This window comes from Amblyraja radiata, chromosome 22, assembly GCF_010909765.2.
Source record: "Amblyraja radiata isolate CabotCenter1 chromosome 22, sAmbRad1.1.pri, whole genome shotgun sequence".
Classification (NCBI taxonomy): domain Eukaryota; kingdom Metazoa; phylum Chordata; class Chondrichthyes; order Rajiformes; family Rajidae; genus Amblyraja; species Amblyraja radiata.
The window spans coordinates 43,438,750-43,456,879 of NC_045977.1; the positions used below are offsets into that span (position 1 = coordinate 43,438,750).

The 18,130-nt window shown below is 47.4% G+C and overlaps 1 protein-coding gene across 1 annotated transcript in view; it reads left to right on the forward strand.

Annotated features, from left to right (window-relative positions):
• Positions 1 to 6,820: 6,820 nt before the first annotated feature.
• syt17 (synaptotagmin 17) overlaps positions 6,821 to 18,130 on the forward strand; it is a 31,485-nt gene continuing 20,175 nt past the window's right edge. Inside the window, exons 1-4 of the mRNA XM_033041226.1 lie at positions 6,821 to 7,003; positions 9,159 to 9,295; positions 11,937 to 12,082; positions 16,719 to 17,338. Of these exons, the coding sequence (XP_032897117.1) occupies positions 6,989 to 7,003; positions 9,159 to 9,295; positions 11,937 to 12,082; positions 16,719 to 17,338 (918 nt within the window). The 5' untranslated portion in view covers positions 6,821 to 6,988. The remainder of the gene's footprint in view (positions 7,004 to 9,158; positions 9,296 to 11,936; positions 12,083 to 16,718; positions 17,339 to 18,130) is intronic.

Below are 18,130 nucleotides of genomic sequence, written 5' to 3' on the forward strand. Positions count from 1 at the left end.
AGACTTTATTAATTCCAAAGCGGCATCTGTAGTTCTAATAAAAATAGCGCTCACAGATTGAGTCTGCCTTAGGCTCAGAGTGTCATCCTCATCAACATATGTTTGTTTAATCTACCCACCACCGTTCAAACAATGCCAAACACCGTTGGACAGAGGCCGCTGTTCACACGGATCTGTGCTGCACGAGAGGTCATTGGACATTCAGTGAGGGGCCAGTAGGCAGGGCTAGTCATTAATCCTTTCCTAGTTTGTTTAAACTTGAAGGGGAATCATAACGGCAAACTGTACTGGAAATTGGACATCTCACACGTTGATGTAAAGGGTCTTGCATCAACCAGACATCAGTCCTTGCCCACCTGTAATTGTCACAACAAGCATTGGGTTCTGGTGGTGGAGAGGGGCTGAGAAAGGTTCTGTGCACTAGCAGGTATGAGGCCATCTGTAAAGGTCCAGGAACCACCTGCTGATCTAAGGGCTTCCTGCAGCCCAGGCATTGCAAAGGTTTTGGCCAGGACTGGAGTCTAGACAAATGGAACTGCAGATGCTGGATTACAAAAAAAGACACAAAGTGCTGGAGCAACTCAGTGGGAGAAATGGAACCTAGTCTGCCTCTGGTTTTGTCAGTGTAGAAGGGCCCACAGAGAGAGCAGCGGAAACAAGAGGCGAGGTTTTGACAGAATTTAATTGCTTCAGGTTGAACTTATTGACCCACGCTTCTGTTATAACATATTGCGGGTAATTTTACTTAAAGTATTTGACGTGATCTGTTCTGGTTCTTGTTTTCTATTGAAGTTTATCCATGTTGTATCCAGCAGTTGAAACAAAAAGCTGCAGATGCTGGTTTATAGCAAAGATGGACACAGAGTGCTTGAGTAACTCAGCGGGTCAGGCAGCATCTGTGGAGAACATGGATAGATGACGTTTCACAGAGTGCTGGAGTAACTCTGCGGGTCAGGCAGCATCTGTGGAGAACATGGATAGATGACGTTTCACAGAGTGCTGGAGTAACTCAGCGGGTCAGGCAGCATCTATGGAGAACATGGATAGGTGACGTTTCACAGAGTGCTGGAGTAACTCAGCGGGTCAGGCAGCATCTGTGGAGAACATGGATAGATGACATTTCACAGAGTGCTGGAGTAACTCAGCGGGTCAGGCAACTACCTTGTGCTAATGACGGTAGGAACAGGGAGATAGGGGTTCTGAATGTGTGGCTGAGGAGTTGGTGCAGGGGGCAGGGATTTAGATTTCTAGATCACTGGGGCAGGGGTGACCTGTACAAAAGGGACGGGTTGCATCTTAATTTGAGGGGGACCGACATTCTGGCAGGCAGGTTTGCTAGTGCTACACGGGTGGGTTTAAACTAAACAGTGGGGAGGGGGGGGGAAGCGTATGCGTGCAGTTTACGGGAAAGAGAGTGTAGGAAAGGTCACGTTTAAACTGACAGGACAGGGGATGGGAACTAATGCAAGGGGACAGAGGGGCATAAACGGGGGTCAGAGGTAGAAGGGAGATAAGAAAAATTAACCTCAAAGCTTTGTGCCTTCATGCGAGGAGCATTCGTTATAAGGTGGATGAATTGAATGTGCATTTAGTAGATAAGGGATATGATATAGTTGGAATTACAGAGACATGGCTCCCAGGTGACCAAGGCTGGGAGCTAAACATGCAGGGGTATTGAATATTCAGGAAAGGAAGGGGAGGTGGGGTAGCATTGCTGGTTAAAGAGGAGATTAATACAATAGAAAGGAGAGACATTAGCTTGGATGCTGTAGAATCGGTATGGGTAGAACTGCGAAATAACCAATGGCAGAAAACACTTGTTGGAGTTGTATACAGGCCACCAAACAACAGTAGGGAGGTTGGGGATAGCATCAAACAGGAAATTAGGGATGCGTGGAGCAAAGGTACAGCATTATCATGGGTGACTTTAATCTACATATAGATTGGGCCAATCAAATTGGTAGCAGCACTGAGGAGGAGGATTTCCTGGAATGTATACGGGATGGATTTTTAAACCAATATCTAGAAGAACCAAAAAGGGGACAGGCCATCCGAGACTGGGTATTGTGTAATGAGGAAGGATTAGTTAGCGATCTTGTTGTGCAAAACCCTTGAGCAATGGTGGCCATAACATGGTGGAATTCTGCATTAGGATGGAGAGTGACATGGTTCTTCAGGAGGAGGAGCCATCTTGGGGAATGGCTGCTAACCAGCAGCCGTCCGTTTAATCCATTTTTTTCCCAGTTTTTTAGTAAGTCTTGTTTTTCGTTTGTAGGAGAAATGGACTTCTTAATGTGGGGGGAAGGAGGTAATCTTACTTCTAGGTCCCTACCTGGTCGGTGAGGCAGCTTTTTCTCCGGGCTGCCCGTCGACCCGTCCTCGTGGCCTACCAGCGGGCTTGGAGCGCCGTTTCCTGGTGGGGACCGCCCAGCACCTCGGCTTCGTTGGCGGCACAGCGCTGGAGCGCTCTCGTGGAGCGGAGCGGGCGATGCCTTGCCTGGGTCGCCGCGCTGGATCGACGCGCTGGAGCTCCGGTGAGCTGTGACCGCTGTGTTCAACACCTACGGGCTGCGGGTCTGTGGATCTGAGCGGGCGGCGCCGACTTTAAAATCGGGAGTCTGGGAGCTCCAACCCGGTGCGTCCCTGTCGGCTTCGGATGCCGACAATCCCCTGCTAGGAAGCGGCCGTTCCAGGTGGCCCAGCCGCTGTGAGGACTCTCCTGACGCCGGGGCAACTCCACCCGGCCAGAACGGCCAGGAACATCAGGCCTCCGTAGAGGCAATAGCGGTGGCCTCAATAGGCCTGACTTTTGGGAGAACTGGGGTTGGGGACTGGACATTGTGCCTTCCCCCACAGTGGTAACCATTGTGGGGGGATGATTTTTTTGTATGTAGTTACTATGTTAGTCTGTGTCCAAGATGGCTGTCGGAAGGGAGAGTGGACGCTGGTGCAGTTTAGCTGCCGCTGCTCTCTCTTCACATTGTGTTTTTTGATTTTGTGTCTTTGGAGCGATTTCTATCTTTAATTTGTGTATTGATGATGTCCTTATTATTTATTTTTCTCCTTGAGATTTGAAAGGCGCCCGAAAATAAAATTTATTATTATTATTATTATGGTTAATTCAGAGACTAGGGTCCTGAACTTAAACAAAGGAGACTTTGAAGGTGTGAGCCGGGAATTGGCTTGGATAGACTGGTAAATTATACTTAAAGGGTTGACGGTGGAGATGCAATGGTGAAGATTTAAAGACCGCATGGATGAACTCCAGAAATTGTTCATCCCTGTCTGGCGAAAAAATAAAACGGGGAAGGCGGTTCAACCGTGGATAATGAGGGAAATCCAGGATAGTGTTAAATCCAAGGAAAAGGCATATAAATTGGCCAGAGGAAGCAGCAAACGGAGAACTGGGAGAAATTTAGAATTCAACAGAGGAGAACAAAAGGGAAAAAGAGCATGAAAGAAAGCTTGCGGGGAATATAAAAACTGACTCTAAAAGCTTCTTTAGATATGTAAAAAGGAAAAGATTAGTGAAGACAAATTTAGGTCCCTTACAATCAGAGACAGGTGAATTTATAATGGGAAACAAGGAAATGGCAGAACAGTTAAACAAGTACTTTGGTTCTGTCTTCACTAAGGAAGACATAAACAATCTCCCCAAAATACTAGGGGACCAAGGATCTAGTGGGAGGGAGGAACTGAAGGGAATCCACATTAGTCAGGAAATGGTGTTAGGTAAACGGTTGGGACTGAAGGCAGATAAATCCCCAGGGCCTGATGGTCTGCATCCTAGAGTAGTCAAGGAGATGGCCCTAGAAATCGTGGATGCTTTGGTGATCATTTTCCAATGTTCTCTCGACTCTGGATCAGTTCCCGTGGACTGAAGGGTAGCCAATGTAACCACTTTTTAAGGAAGGAGGGAGTGAGAAAATGGGGAATTATAGACCAGTTAGCCTTACATCGGTGGGGGGGGGGGGGGGGGGGGGGGAAGATGCTTGAGTTGATGATTAAAGATGTTATAGCAGCGCATTTGGAAAACAATCGGTGACAGAATCGGTTAAAATCAGGATGGATTTATGAAGGAAAATCATGCTTGACTAATCTTCTGGAATTTTTTGAGGATGTAACAAGTAAAATAGATAAGGGAGAGCCAGTGGATGTGGTGTATCTGGACTTTCAAAAAGCCTTTGACAAGGTCCCACACAAGAGATCAGTGTGCAAAATTAGAGCACATGGTATTGGGGGTAGGGTATTGACATGGATAGAGAACTGGTTGGCAGACTGGAAGCAAAGAGTAGGATTTAACGGGTCCTTTTCAGAATGGCAGGCAGTGATTAGTGGGGTGCCACAAGGCTCGGTGTTGTATAATGTGGATATATGTGAGGTTGTCCACTTCTGTGGCAAGAACAGGAAGACAGATTATTATCTGAATGGTGTTAGATTAGGAAAAGGGGAGGTGCAATGAGACCTGCTTGTACATCAGTCACTGAAAGTAAGCATGCAGGTACAGCAGGCAGTGAAGAAAGCTAATGGTATGTTAGCATTCATAGCAAAAGGATTTGAGTATAGGAGCAGGGAGGTTCTACTGCAGTTGTACAGGGTCTTGGTGAGATCACACCAGGAGTATTGTGTGCAGTTTTGGTCTCCTAATTTGAGGGAGGACAATATTGCTATTGAGGGAGTTCACCAGGTTCATACCCGGATAGCGGTACTGACAAATGATATAAGAATGCGTCGACTGGGCTTGTATTCACTGGAATTTAGAAGGATGACGGGGATCTTATAGAAACATATGAAATTCTTAAAGGATTGGACAGGCTGGATGCAGGAAAAATGTTCCCGATGTTGGGAGAGTCCAGAACCAGGGGTAACAGTTTAAGAATAAGGGGTAGGCCATTTAGGACTAAGATGAGGAAAAACCTCTTCACCCAGAGAGTTGTGAATCTGTGGAATTCGCTGCCACGGAGGGCAGTGGAGACCAATTCACTGGATGTTTTCAAGAGAGTTAGATTGAGCTAACGGAATCAAGGGATATGGGGAGAAAGCAGGAACGGGGTTCTGATTGGAGATGATCAGCCATTATCATATTGAATGGCGGTGCTGGCTCGAAGGGCCGAATGACCTACTCCTGCACCTATTGTCGATGTTTCTATGTAACATCTGGAGATAAAGGATAGGTGACGTTAAGGGTCGAGGCCTTTCCTCACCCAACCCGACTCGTCACCTATCCATGTTTTCCACAGATGCTGCCTGACCCGCTGAGTTACTCCAGCACTCTGTGAAACGTCAACTACCCATGTTCTCCACAGATGCTGCCTGACCCGCGGAGCCTTTTTAAAAATCTTTAGCTGCTGATCAATAATCGATTAAGGAAAAGACCAATTTCAGATCCATGCAAAGCTCCGGGGTTCTGAAGTGATTTATATTCGACAAAATACTTTCTACTGATACTTTGTACTGATTGTGTGTTGATTTTTGTACAACACATTTTTACGATGTACTGATATTTATAGTGGAAGAATCCGCCAGAAATCAGCGGCCAATTGTCGGCCTGTTCTCTCTGTATCTGAAGGGCCACGACCTAAAACGGCCATCTATCCCTTCCACAGACGCTGCCTGACCCGCTGAGTTCCTCCAGCACCTTGTGCTTGGAGCTGTTATTTCAGCACCCTCTTCCCCTCAATTTTAATGGAAGTTCAGTCTTGGTCAACGCTGACCTATCTGTAGATGACCATCCCAGTAAATTGTCTTCACATTTCAACTGGAAAACTTTAGTAACGGAAGTGTAAGAGGTCCACAAAAATTAAAATAACCATCTCAACAACACGCATTCAAACTGCTTCTGTTTCACTGTTAAACAAGATCCGGGTCTCGTGAACTGATCGGACAGACGGCAGCACAGATAAACAATAAAGCCTGTTTAGAATCAATCCTCTGGAGATGGTTTAAAATCCCAGGTTGATCTGACGAATTATTCCGACCAGTGACTGACTCTAAATGTTACATTTTACATCATTCCACAAGTTGCCCCTTCAGTCTGTGTCAACCCGCTTCTCTCTGTCGCCGGTGTATGAAAGTCTCAAACTGTCCCCCGGGCCGGCGGATCCCCGAGCCTCGCCCCTCGTCACAACCCACAACCCGCAACCCGCCGTGGTTCTGCTCCCTGCTCATCTCCGCTTCCACGGTAAATTGTTCATCTCTAAACCATCGAATGGTGACCGACTCCGGCAAGAATTCCCCCATTAATGGCATTAAACCCGTTTATTGTCATTGGCCGGGAGTGTGAGCGGCGTCTTGTCTTTATGTTTAACTGAGTTCTGTAAACACTGGAAACTCAGAAAAACAACAGTGACATATTTTATGTCGCGACACGGACTTGACGTGAACTGTCGGCGGGCCTTGAGTTTCCCCGGAAATCAGCGCAGGAGACGCGGCGCTGCCCGTGTAGTGACTGGAGAGTCTCCCCCGTCTAGTGACAGTCTCCCCCGTCTAGTGACAGTCTCCCCCGTCTAGTGACAGTCTCCCCCGTCTAGTGACAGTCTCCCCCGTCTAGTGACAGTCTCCCCCGTCTAGTGACAGTCTCCCCCGTCTAGTGACAGTCTCCCCACACCGGAGAGTCTCTCCCCGCCACACTGTCTCTGCCCGACCCCGCCTTGAGCTGGCGACCGGGCTGCTGGACATCGCCTCGTCTCAGATGCGGGCGGAGAGTGAGAGGCGTGGAGCGCGGCCCGGGTAGACGGGGGTAGATAGGGGTAGACCCGGGTAGACGGGGGTAGACCCGGGTAGACGGGGGTAGACCCAGGCAGACGGGGATAGACCCGGGTAGACGGGGGAGCGGCCGCTCAAGGCGTTAACGGGAAGGCGGCTGAAGAATCTGAAAGTGAGTTGGGAATGGCCGCTACTATCACTCACACAAGTCACGTCTTCCCGAGAGCGGGGCGGGAGGCGCCATGCGCAGGACCTGGTGCCAAGTGGTGAGACGCTGAGGAAGATGGCGTATGTACAGGTAGGTGTGGAGGCGCCACGGAGCGAGGGCGGCGGCGGCACCGGGAACCAGTGACTGAGAGCGGCGTCTGTTTGTCAAAGTGCTGGAGTTAACGTGGCGGGAGTGGATCCACGGAGCGGGGTAGAGGGGGTAGAGGGGATGGGGGGTTAGAGAGGGGGGTTAGAGAGGGGGGTAGAGGGGATGGGGGGGGGTAGAGGGGGGTAGAGGGGAGGGGGGTTAGAGAGGGGGGTTAGAGAGGGGGGTAGAGGGGATGGGGGGGGGTAGAGGGGGGTAGAGGGGAGGGGGGTTAGAGAGGGGGGTTAGAGAGGGGGGTAGAGGGGGTGGGGTAGAGGGGGGTAGAGGGGAGGGGGGGGGAAGAGGGGGGTGGTGGGGGGAGGGGGGGAGCGGGGGTAATCGGTAGGGGGGGGGGGGGGTAGAGGGGATGTTAACTCCGACACTTGTCCAGGTGAGCTGGGGGAAGCCGCATCTTCGCAAACACATTGATTCTGACCCCCGTCGTTAAACGCAGCGCCCGGCGATGATTTAACGCTGAAGCTTTTGCTGTCCGTACAAACAACTGTTGCTGTCTCACAGAAGCAGCTTTGACAATTGTTAGTGTCTCGCTTTGCGCTGTCAATATGTTTGAGCAGTGGGACTGGCGGGCTGCGTCAGAGATGGCCGTGGTTTCCATGGTGACAACTCCAGCTAATTACGAGGAAAGGCCAGTGGCCCGGAGATCCAGTGATCCAGTGGCCCGGAGATCCAGTGATCCAGTGATCCAGTGGCCCGGAGTTCCAGTGATCCAGTGGCCCGGAGATCCAGTGATCTAGAGATCCAGTGATCCAGTGGCCCGGAGATCCAGTGATCCAGTGTCCCGGAGATCCAGTGATCCAGTGTCCCGGAGATCCAGTGATCCAGAGACCCAGTGTCCCGGAGCACTGGCGGCAGCAGCTTGTCTAGCATCTCACCATCACATGTACCGCTCTGAGCAAGGGTCTCGACCCGAAACGTCACCCATTCCATCTCTCCAGAGATGCTGCCTGTCCCACTGAGTTACTCCAGCATCTTGTGTCTATCTGCCGCTCTCAGATTGCCTGATATTCTCACGCTGCTTGTCACATAACTAGGAGAATGTTTGTTATACGACGCTAAACTGATTCATTTCTGTTTCCTCCCTCCGCTGCTGTAAAAGGGCAGTTGGAACCAATAAACCAGGTGAGTGTTGCCGACCTACACACACACACACACACACACACACACACACACACACACACACACACACACACACACACACACACTTACACACACACACACACACACACACACACACACACACACACACACACACACACACACACACACTTACACACACACACACACACACTTACACACACACTTACACACACACACACACACACTTATACACACACACTTACACACACACACACACACACACACACACACACACACGTACACACACACACACACTTACACACACACACACAAATACACACACACACAATTATACACACACACACTTACACACACACACTCTTACACACACACTTAAATACACACACTTATACACCGATACTCTTACACACACACACACACACACACACATATATACACACACACTTACACACACACACACACTTACACACACACACACACACACACACACACACACACACACACACACACTTACACACATACACACGTACTCACATACACACTTACACACACATACATTTACTCACACACACATACTCATACACACACACACACACACACATACACACTTACACACACACAGGGGTTGTTGGGGAGCCGCGGTGACGCGGGTGTCGGGCCCCGGGATAGCGATGGTGCTGGTGAGGAAGAGGGGTGAGTGGAGCCGCTGCAACAGCCGCTCACAGACACATGTATATACACATACATATATATATAAATACACACAGACACATATGTAACAGACATACACACACACACGAGGGGTTAGTGGAGCCGCTGCAACAGCCGCTCACAGACACATGTATATACACATACATATATATATAAATACACACAGACACATATGTAACAGACATACACACACACACGAGGGGTTAGTGGAGCCGCTGCAACAGCCGCTCACAGACACCGACCGATTCCATTTGTTTCCTGCAACAAACAGGGCTTTCTGTCCAGAATATTCGACTTTCTGCTGTTCCGGTGGAGCTGCAGGAAATGCTGTCAGAACAGCTGTTGCCAGCCCAGCGAGGATGAGGTGGAAATATTGGGACCTTTCCCCGCACAGACTCCGCCATGGCTGTAAGTCCCATTTAAACTGACCATCATCTTTCAGCGCAGTCTTGCTACATGTTACTGGTGTCGACACAGAGTGCTGGTGTAACTCAGCAGGTCAGGCAGCTTCTGTGGAGACTGAAGTCTGAAGAAGTGTCCCGACCCGAACCGTCACCTATCCCGTTTCTCCAGAGATGCTGCCTGACCCACCCCGACACTTGTGTCTGTCTTTGGCATAAACCATTTGTTCGTTTCTACATGTTGTGCAGCAAGTGTTGGGTAGAATATGTCTGGCGGCGGCGGCGGCATCCCTTCCACACACACGCCCGTGTCGTGGTATCGCCGGAGCCTCCATCCCCACCCCCGGGACATGAACCCACACCGTTCCCGGCCTGTGCTCCCCCCCCCACCCTCACTCTCTCCCCCCCTGAGCCGAGGCGGCAAGGCTGCACCGTCACTGGATGTAATCACCTCGCTGTCCAACCACCGGCCGCTCGAATGTGTCCAGCGAGATAATGGTATTTATTTCAGCAAATTGTTACTGTTAGTTGCACATTGAATTAGGCAGTAAGCAGAAGCGACTGAAAGTGCACCCAGTGACACGATCAAATACGCGAGGAATATATTGATTGATTCACCGAAGGAACTGTCAAAGTCCTGGCTGCCGGTGTGATTCTGGGACATGTTTGCCCAAACTGGCACAGAGTGAGAAGATGTTCTACCTTCTAGATAGTCAGTCATGTTCAAACAATAACCAGGTCACCACTGACGTAATGTGTTCCAGCAGCAAGTTTAAAAATCGAGCACAACTTCATCAATTCATGTCGTTGATAAATAAATACAATGTTCTTGACTGGATGTTTAAGAAAGAACTGCAGATGCTGGAAAATATGTTCTTTATGGGTCTGCATGTGTCACATATAATGAGGTAGAAGTTAGTCTTATGTCCAGTTTTATTCACAAGCGATAATAATATTTCATTGAAAGTAACAAGTTTCACTTTAAAAATAAACGTGTAGCCTTTCATAATGAAATAATGTTGCAATCATGGAAACAGATGATCAATGCAGATGAGAAGAGACGGTGGGGTGAGGTCTGTAGACCTAAGATGCAGGATGGGAGAGAGGCCAGTGCACAAGGTACAATACCCACAGCCAGTAACAGAGTGAATCAAAGCCTAGCAAATGCATCGCAGTGTTTGTGGGGATGGTGGCAATAGGTGTAGACGTGCTGGAGGACAGGAGGATTGCAACTGGGATTAGCTCAGATGGGGCAATTTGGTCAGCACTGTGAATGAATGAATACGTTTATTGGCCAAGTATTCACATACAAGGAATTTGCCTTGGTGCTCCGCCCGCAAGTGACAGCGACATACAGTTTTGGTCAGCATTGTCAAGTTGTATGACTCCATGACACGAAGTAGGAAGAGGAGTAAGAAATCTAGTCCCTTGCATCTGCTCCACCATTTGATAAGATGATGAGAATTCTTCAAATGAGAGACTTCTTTACACTGTGGCTCTGATTAGAGGTTAACATAGAAACATAGACAATAGGTGCAGGAGTAGAGGCCCTTCGGCCCTTCGAGCCTGCACCATTCGCCATTCAATATGATCATGGCTGATCATCCAACTCAGTATCCTGTACCTGCCTTCTCTCCATACCCCCTGATCCCTTTAGCCACAAGGGCCACATCTAACACCCTCTTAAATATAGCCAATGAACTGGCCTCAACTACATTCTGTGGCAGAGAATTCCAGAGATTCACCACTCTCTGTGTGGAAAATGTTTTTCTCATCTCGGTCCTAAAGGATTTCCCCCTTATCCTTAAACTGTGACCCCTTGTCCTGGACTTCCCCAACATCGGGAACAATCTTCCTGCATCTAGCCTGTCCAACACCTTAAGAAGTTTCTATAAGGTTGTCCACTGGCAGGTGTGGAAATCTGATTGGAGAACTTGTGAAAAAGTTGGTGATGTCAGTACTTCAGGGGAAGTATCATCTTCGGAGAGGAAAGGAAAGTCTGTGGAATTCTCTGCCTCAGAGGGCGGTGGAGGCCGGTTCTCTGGATACTTTCATGAGAGTGCTATAGATAGGTCTCTTAAAGATAGCGGAGTCAGGGGATGTGGTGAGAAGGCAGGAACGGGGTACTGATTGGGGATGATCAGCCATGATCACATTGAATGGTGCTGCTGGCTCGAAGGGCCAAATGGCCGACTCCTGCACCTATTGTCTATTGTCTATTGTACTAATCAAGAATCATCCAAGACTCCAGAATGTCTGCTGTTCCACCCCCACCAAGTTTCATTTTACTGGATTGCCAGTTTTACTGCATAATGTCTAAAGAAGGCTATCATTTGTAGTTGCTGTACTTATAAACATGTTGCATTAGGTCAGAATGAGTTTAGCAGTCAAAGAAAATATTGGTGAAAAAGCAACTTTGATGGAAAATGTTGGGAGAGGAACAGAACGACACAAATGTAGCAGGAATATAAAGTGTTCTTCTTGCGTATGCCGTTCACAACCTAAACTTGTAGACCAATCCACATGAACAACGACATCTATTGTTTGTGCACGTCGGGTTGTTTGCATTAGTCGACACAGAGTGGACCACGTGAAGGTTGCAATCTCCCACCCCGGGAATATAAAGTGTTCTTCTTTTACTGAAACAGAGTAAGTGATCGCAGCAACGATCAGGAAACAGATATGGAGAACATGAGCAGTGATCCTCCACCACCTAGCTTGGAGATCTCACCCGACAGAAACAGTTCCTCATCCACATCACGGTCTACCTACAGCCTCGCCAGGAGGATTTCAAGTAAGACTGAGGAATCTTTAGTGCATTACTGTTACAGACGTTGGTCAGCCAGCTTCACCAGACACACGGTGGCTACTGTACAACCCCCACCTCAGCGATGGTCTACTGACCGTGTGCATTGGTCTGGTTACCTAGTATTACTGATAACTCATTATATTATTGATTATCTAATGGTGTTATCACATTATTGGGCCTGTTAAGCTGCAGCAAGTAAGAATCTCATTGTTCTGCTGGTGACACGAATGCTAATTAAAGTGTTGAGTCTTCTCTTCAAGTGAGAAACACAGTGGGTATTCCCAAGGCTGGAGGAGGCGACTGGACTTTGGGCTGGTCAGTGGATTGCCTTATGAGGGAGGGCTGGGAGAGGCTGTGTGTATGTTCACTGGAGTTGGAAAAGTGAAAGTGGACGGTGGAAATGTGTAAGATTCTGATGGGTCCTGGAGAGGATGTGACGAGGAGAATCTAGAACAAAGAGGAAAATCTAGAACAAAGAGGAGAATCTAGAACAAAGAGGAGAATCCAGAACAAAGAGGAGAATCTAGAACAAAGAGGAGAATCTAGAACAAAGCATCAATGTTTAACAATGAAACAGTGAAGTGATTATTTCCTCTCTCCATGGATTGTGAGAGGTTGGAACTTTCTCCCTCAAAGAGCAACAGAAGTCCTTTGCTATCCGCAATGCAGTCGTCGTTTCTTGGTAAGAAACGGGGCAAAGGGGTGATGTGTTTAGGCAGGAATGAGAGACGAGGTTGTAGTCAGATCGGCCATGATCTGGGGCAGCAGGTCTGACGGGCTGAATGGCCTCACCTGCTTTAGTTCTCATATCTGAGTGCTCATAGGTTATCTGGGTTTGATGTCATCCCAGCCAAATCTTCAACTTTTTTCTGGAATTACATTTTCATACTGCCCTGGAACAATAATCAGCAGAAGGAATTCTGCCTTCAGGTTGGAAATGCCAAGTCCATCACCCTCCAAACAGATACTATCATCCAGGGAAACTCATCTTCCACCCGACCGCCCGTGGGTCAGAGTGGGACATCTCCGCACTCACCCAGGAAGGAGCCTGTGTGTATTCAGTGATGATGCAATGTCAGCCTCTTTACACAGCGGCTCCAGACTCCAAACACACGTGACACTTCAGTCACACACACCCCACACGTGACACCCCCACACATGACATCCCCACACGTGACATCCCCACACATGACACCCCCACACGTGACATCCCCACACGTGACATCCCCACACGTGACACCCCCACACGTGACATCCCCACACGTGACATCCCCACATGTGACACCCCCCACACGTGACATCCCCACACGTGACACCCCCACACATGACATCCCCACACGTGACATCCCACACACGTGACCCCTCTCCACATGTGACCCCCCTCCCACATGTGACCCCCCTCCACATGTGACATGCGCCACCATGATCTATTGTAATTCTCTCCCCCATCCATTACATCTTTGCCCCAATGTGATTTCACAATCCCCACAGCTCCATGCCTTCCCTTCCTCAGGCCAGGCTTTTTCATGCCATGGTCAGTCATCTCAGCACTGATCTTTGATATAGTGCATGATCAAAATCTTGTACATGTACTAACTGGGCTATGTCTCCATGTCTGGGACTGTGGACCCTGCTTTTGCAGTCACGTGTACCTGTATGAAGAGATCATATCTGCATCAAAATAATTATTAGTTTTCTGTTCAGGAATAGATGTAATATGTCATAGTCATAGCGTGATACAATGTGGAAACAGGCCCTTCGGCCCAACTTGCCCACACCAGCTAACATGTCCCAGCTACACTAATCCCACCTGCCCATGTTTGGTCCATATCCTTCCAAACCTGTCCTATCCATGTACCTGTCTAATTATTTCTTAAACGTTGGGATAGTCCCAGCCTCAACTACCTCCTCCGGCAGCTCGTTCCATACACCCACCACCCTTTGTGTGAAAAGGTTACCCATCATATTCCTATTAAATCTTTTCCCCTTCACCTTGAACGTATGTCCTCTGGTCCTCGATTCATCTACTCTAGGCAAGAGACCCCGTGCATCTATCAGATCTATTCCTCATGGTTTTATACACCTCTATAAGATCGCCCCTCATCCTCCTGCGCTCCATGGAGTCCCAGCCTGCTCAACCTCTCCCTATAGCTCACACCCTCTAGTCCTGGCAACATCTTCATAAATCTTCTCTGTACCCTTTCCAGCTTGACAATATCTTTCCTATAACACAGTGCTTAGAACTGAACACAGCACTCTTTAAAAAAAAAAAAATTTAAATTTGTATTTTAATTAGAAGCAATGTACAGTAGTATAAACCATGGCATAAGACATAATAATAACCTTTTGTGTTAAATTTAACAATAGAGAAGTAACAGAAGAAAGAAAAAGAGAGAAAAGAAAAGAGTAAGGGAAGTAGTGATGTGTAAACCCCTGGAGTACCAGGAGTTAACATGTGATAGTTTGTAGAAGGATAGAGAGAAAAAACCCATAGAGTTATGAAAAAAAAAGAAAAAAGAAAGAACGGAAAAACAGAAAGGGGATATACCTACTTCATATCTTCCTACACCCCTCACCCAGTTCAGAAATGGTTTATTTCCAGAGTTGTGTTGCACCATATTATACTTGTAATAAATCGATGAAAGGAGACCATATCTTTAAGAATTGCTCTGATTTTCCTGCTAGGACGAATCTCATATCTTCGAGATGTACCGTCTCAGCCATGCTTGTGATCCACATTTTAAGCGTTGGGGTGGGTGCATTTTTTCAAAATTTGAGTATTCGTTTTTTTGCCATTATCAAGCCATAGTTAAGGAAACGACTTTGAAATGAAGTTAGCTCAGAGCAGGCTTCCGTTGTTCCGAAAATAATCAATTCTATGTTGGGGTCCAATTTTATTTTAAATAGTTTTGGGAAGATTTCAAAGATTTCTTTCCAAAATTTATGGAGTTTTATGCAGGAGACAAAGGAATGTGCTATAGTTGCTTCTTGAGATAAACATTTATCACAGACGGGGGAAACATTCGGGAAAATGTTGTGGACACAGCACGTGACACACCCCACACGTGACACACCCCACACGTGACACACCCCACACGTGACACACCCCACACGTGACACACCCCACACGTGACACACCCCACACGTGACACACCCCACACGTGACACACCCCACACGTGACACACCCCACACGTGACACACCCCACACGTGACACACCCCACAGCACTCTAAATGCAGCGTCACCAATGTCTTATACAACTGCAACATGACCTCCCAACATGACCTCCCAACATGACCTCCCAACATGACCTCCCAACATGACCTCCCAACATGACCTCCCAACATGACCTCCCAACATGACCTCCCAACATGACCTCCCAACATGACCTCCCAACTTCTATACTCTGACAATGTGCCAAAAGCTTTTTTGACCATCCTATCTACGTGCGACTCCATCTTCAAGGAACCATGCACCTGTACTCCTAGATTCCTCAGCTCTACAACACTCCCCAGAGTCCTACCATTCACTGTGTAGGTCCTGCCCATGTTAGACGTCCCAAAATGCAATACCTCACACTTCTCCGTGTTAAACTCCATCAACCATTCCTCCGCCCACATGGCCAATCGAACAAGATCCTGCTGCAATTTTTCACAACTATCTTCACTATCTGCAAAACCACCCACTTCTGTATCATCAGCAAACTTGGTAATCTTGCCCTGTATGTTCTCATCTAAATCATTGATATAGATGACAAACAGTAACGGGCCCAGCACCGAACCCTGAGGCACACCACTAGTCACAGGCCTCCAGTCCGAGAAGTAACCTTCCACCATCACCCTCTGCTTCCTTCCATGAAGCCAATTTGCTATCCATTCAGCTATCTCTCCTTGGATCCAATGCAATCTAACCCTCCAGAGCAGCCTACTATACAGAACCTTGTCAAATGCTTTGTTGAAATCCATGTACACAACATCTACAGCTCTGCCCTCATCGACCTTTATGGTCATGTCTTCAAAAAACTCTAGCAGATTTGTGAGACGCGACCTTCCACATACAAAACCATGCTGACTATCCCTAATCAGCCACTATCCATCTAAATGCCTGTATAACCTATCCCTCAGAATACTCCAGCAACTTTCCAACTACAGATGTTAAGCTCACCAGCCTATAGTTCCCAGCATTTATCTGATCAGGCCCTGGAGATTTGTCTACCTTCATACACGATGGTGTATTCCTTTGACCGTAACACTGATTGCTCTCAAGACACTTCCAAGTGATTGATCATTGCTTATTCTGATGGCAGGGAGCTAATATAACGACCACGCAGTTATGTTCAGTGAGGTGTAACAATGGCAAGGGTGCCCAGCAGTTATGACCAAGCTGTTGTGTTCCAGATGTCTCAGGCGTTTCTGGTGAGATCTAAGGGCCATGTGCATGATGTTTGGAAACCTCTGAGCTTATAATTGCGTATGTTGTAATAGTGCCGTGCTCCTCCGGTCTGAGCCAGTCAATAGACAATAGGTGCAGGAGTAGGCCATTCGGCCCTTCAAGTCAGTTACAATAATTTGATTTTCTTTCACACTGCCTGTTTTGCTTGTTTGGGTTTCTGATTTTCCAGATCTCGAGCCCATCAGACGTCCAAGCTCTCCTCTGCTTGACATCAAGCCGATTGAGTTTTGGGCAATTGGATCTAAGAAGGAAATAGTGCAACCAAAAGTATTCAGGAAGCCTGTGCCCGAGGACTATTTTCAGAAATTTGAGCCCAGGCTGTATTCTGTCGATTCAAGCAGTGACGATGTGGACTCTCTGACTGATGAAGAAATCCTGTCCAAATATCAGCTGGGCATGCTTCATTTCAGCACCCAGTATGACCTCCTGCACAACCACCTGATCGTCAGAGTGATTGAAGCCAAGGATCTTGCTCCCCCAATCACATATGATGGTTCAAGACAGGATATGGCCCATTCAAATCCTTATGTTAAGATGTGCCTCTTGCCAGATCAGAAGAACTCAAGACAGACTGGCGTTAAACGCAAAACACAGAACCCAGTTTTTGAGGAGCGGTATACCTATGAAATCCCATTCTTAGAAGCTCAGAGGCGAACTCTGCTTTTAACAGTTGTGGACTTTGATAAGTTTTCATGCCATTGCGTGATTGGAAAAGTGGCGATGTCCTTAAATGAAGTGGACCTTGTGAGGGGTGGACACTGGTGGAAAGCACTAATTCCAAGCTCTCAGGTAATTTCTGAATGAATGTCCATGCTTTACACTGACTGTCCTTGTTCATCAGGGTCATTCGTATACTTTTAGCAAATGAAAATTAAAAATAAATGCAGATGCTGAGATTCTGAAATAGACCAGAAAATGGAGGAAACACTCAAGAGGTTAGGTCGCATCTGTGGAAAGAGAAACAGAGGTAAAGTTTCAAGTGGCTGGTGTAGGAGTGAACCACTTGAACAGACACCTCTGGTTATTTAGTATAAAATGTTCTCTAAGAAGTGGAAACATTCTTTAGCTCCTTTTGTGAAATTTGATTAAAGTGAAATAGCAATACTCATAATTCATTAAATTCGTTTCTTACAAGAGTGAATTAAATCTGTTAAACTTGTAATTAGTCGTCAAATATGTTTTGATTACACAGGAGAGCACAATTATGCATTCATATCCAGACACACGATAATCAGGAAATGATGGTACACCTTCCAATTAGTGCATGTACACAAAGGTATAACAGAGGAAAAGATTAAACATAAAGAACTCAAGTCTTAGCATGGCAAAATGAGAAGATACTTTGGAAATATTATCATAGGGTCATACAATGTTCAAACAGGCCCTTCGGCCCAACTTGCCCATGCTGACCAACATGCCCCAACACTCACAGACGAGCGGTCATATCACAAACTCGCTGCCCAAGGCAGTATTCTTTCCTGCCTTCACCATTTCTTCCTCATCATGGAGTTAGATCTTCATTCTGAAGCTAAGGCTGCATCCTAGAAGTGAAACCAAATGAGGAAAATCCAACTGGATGTG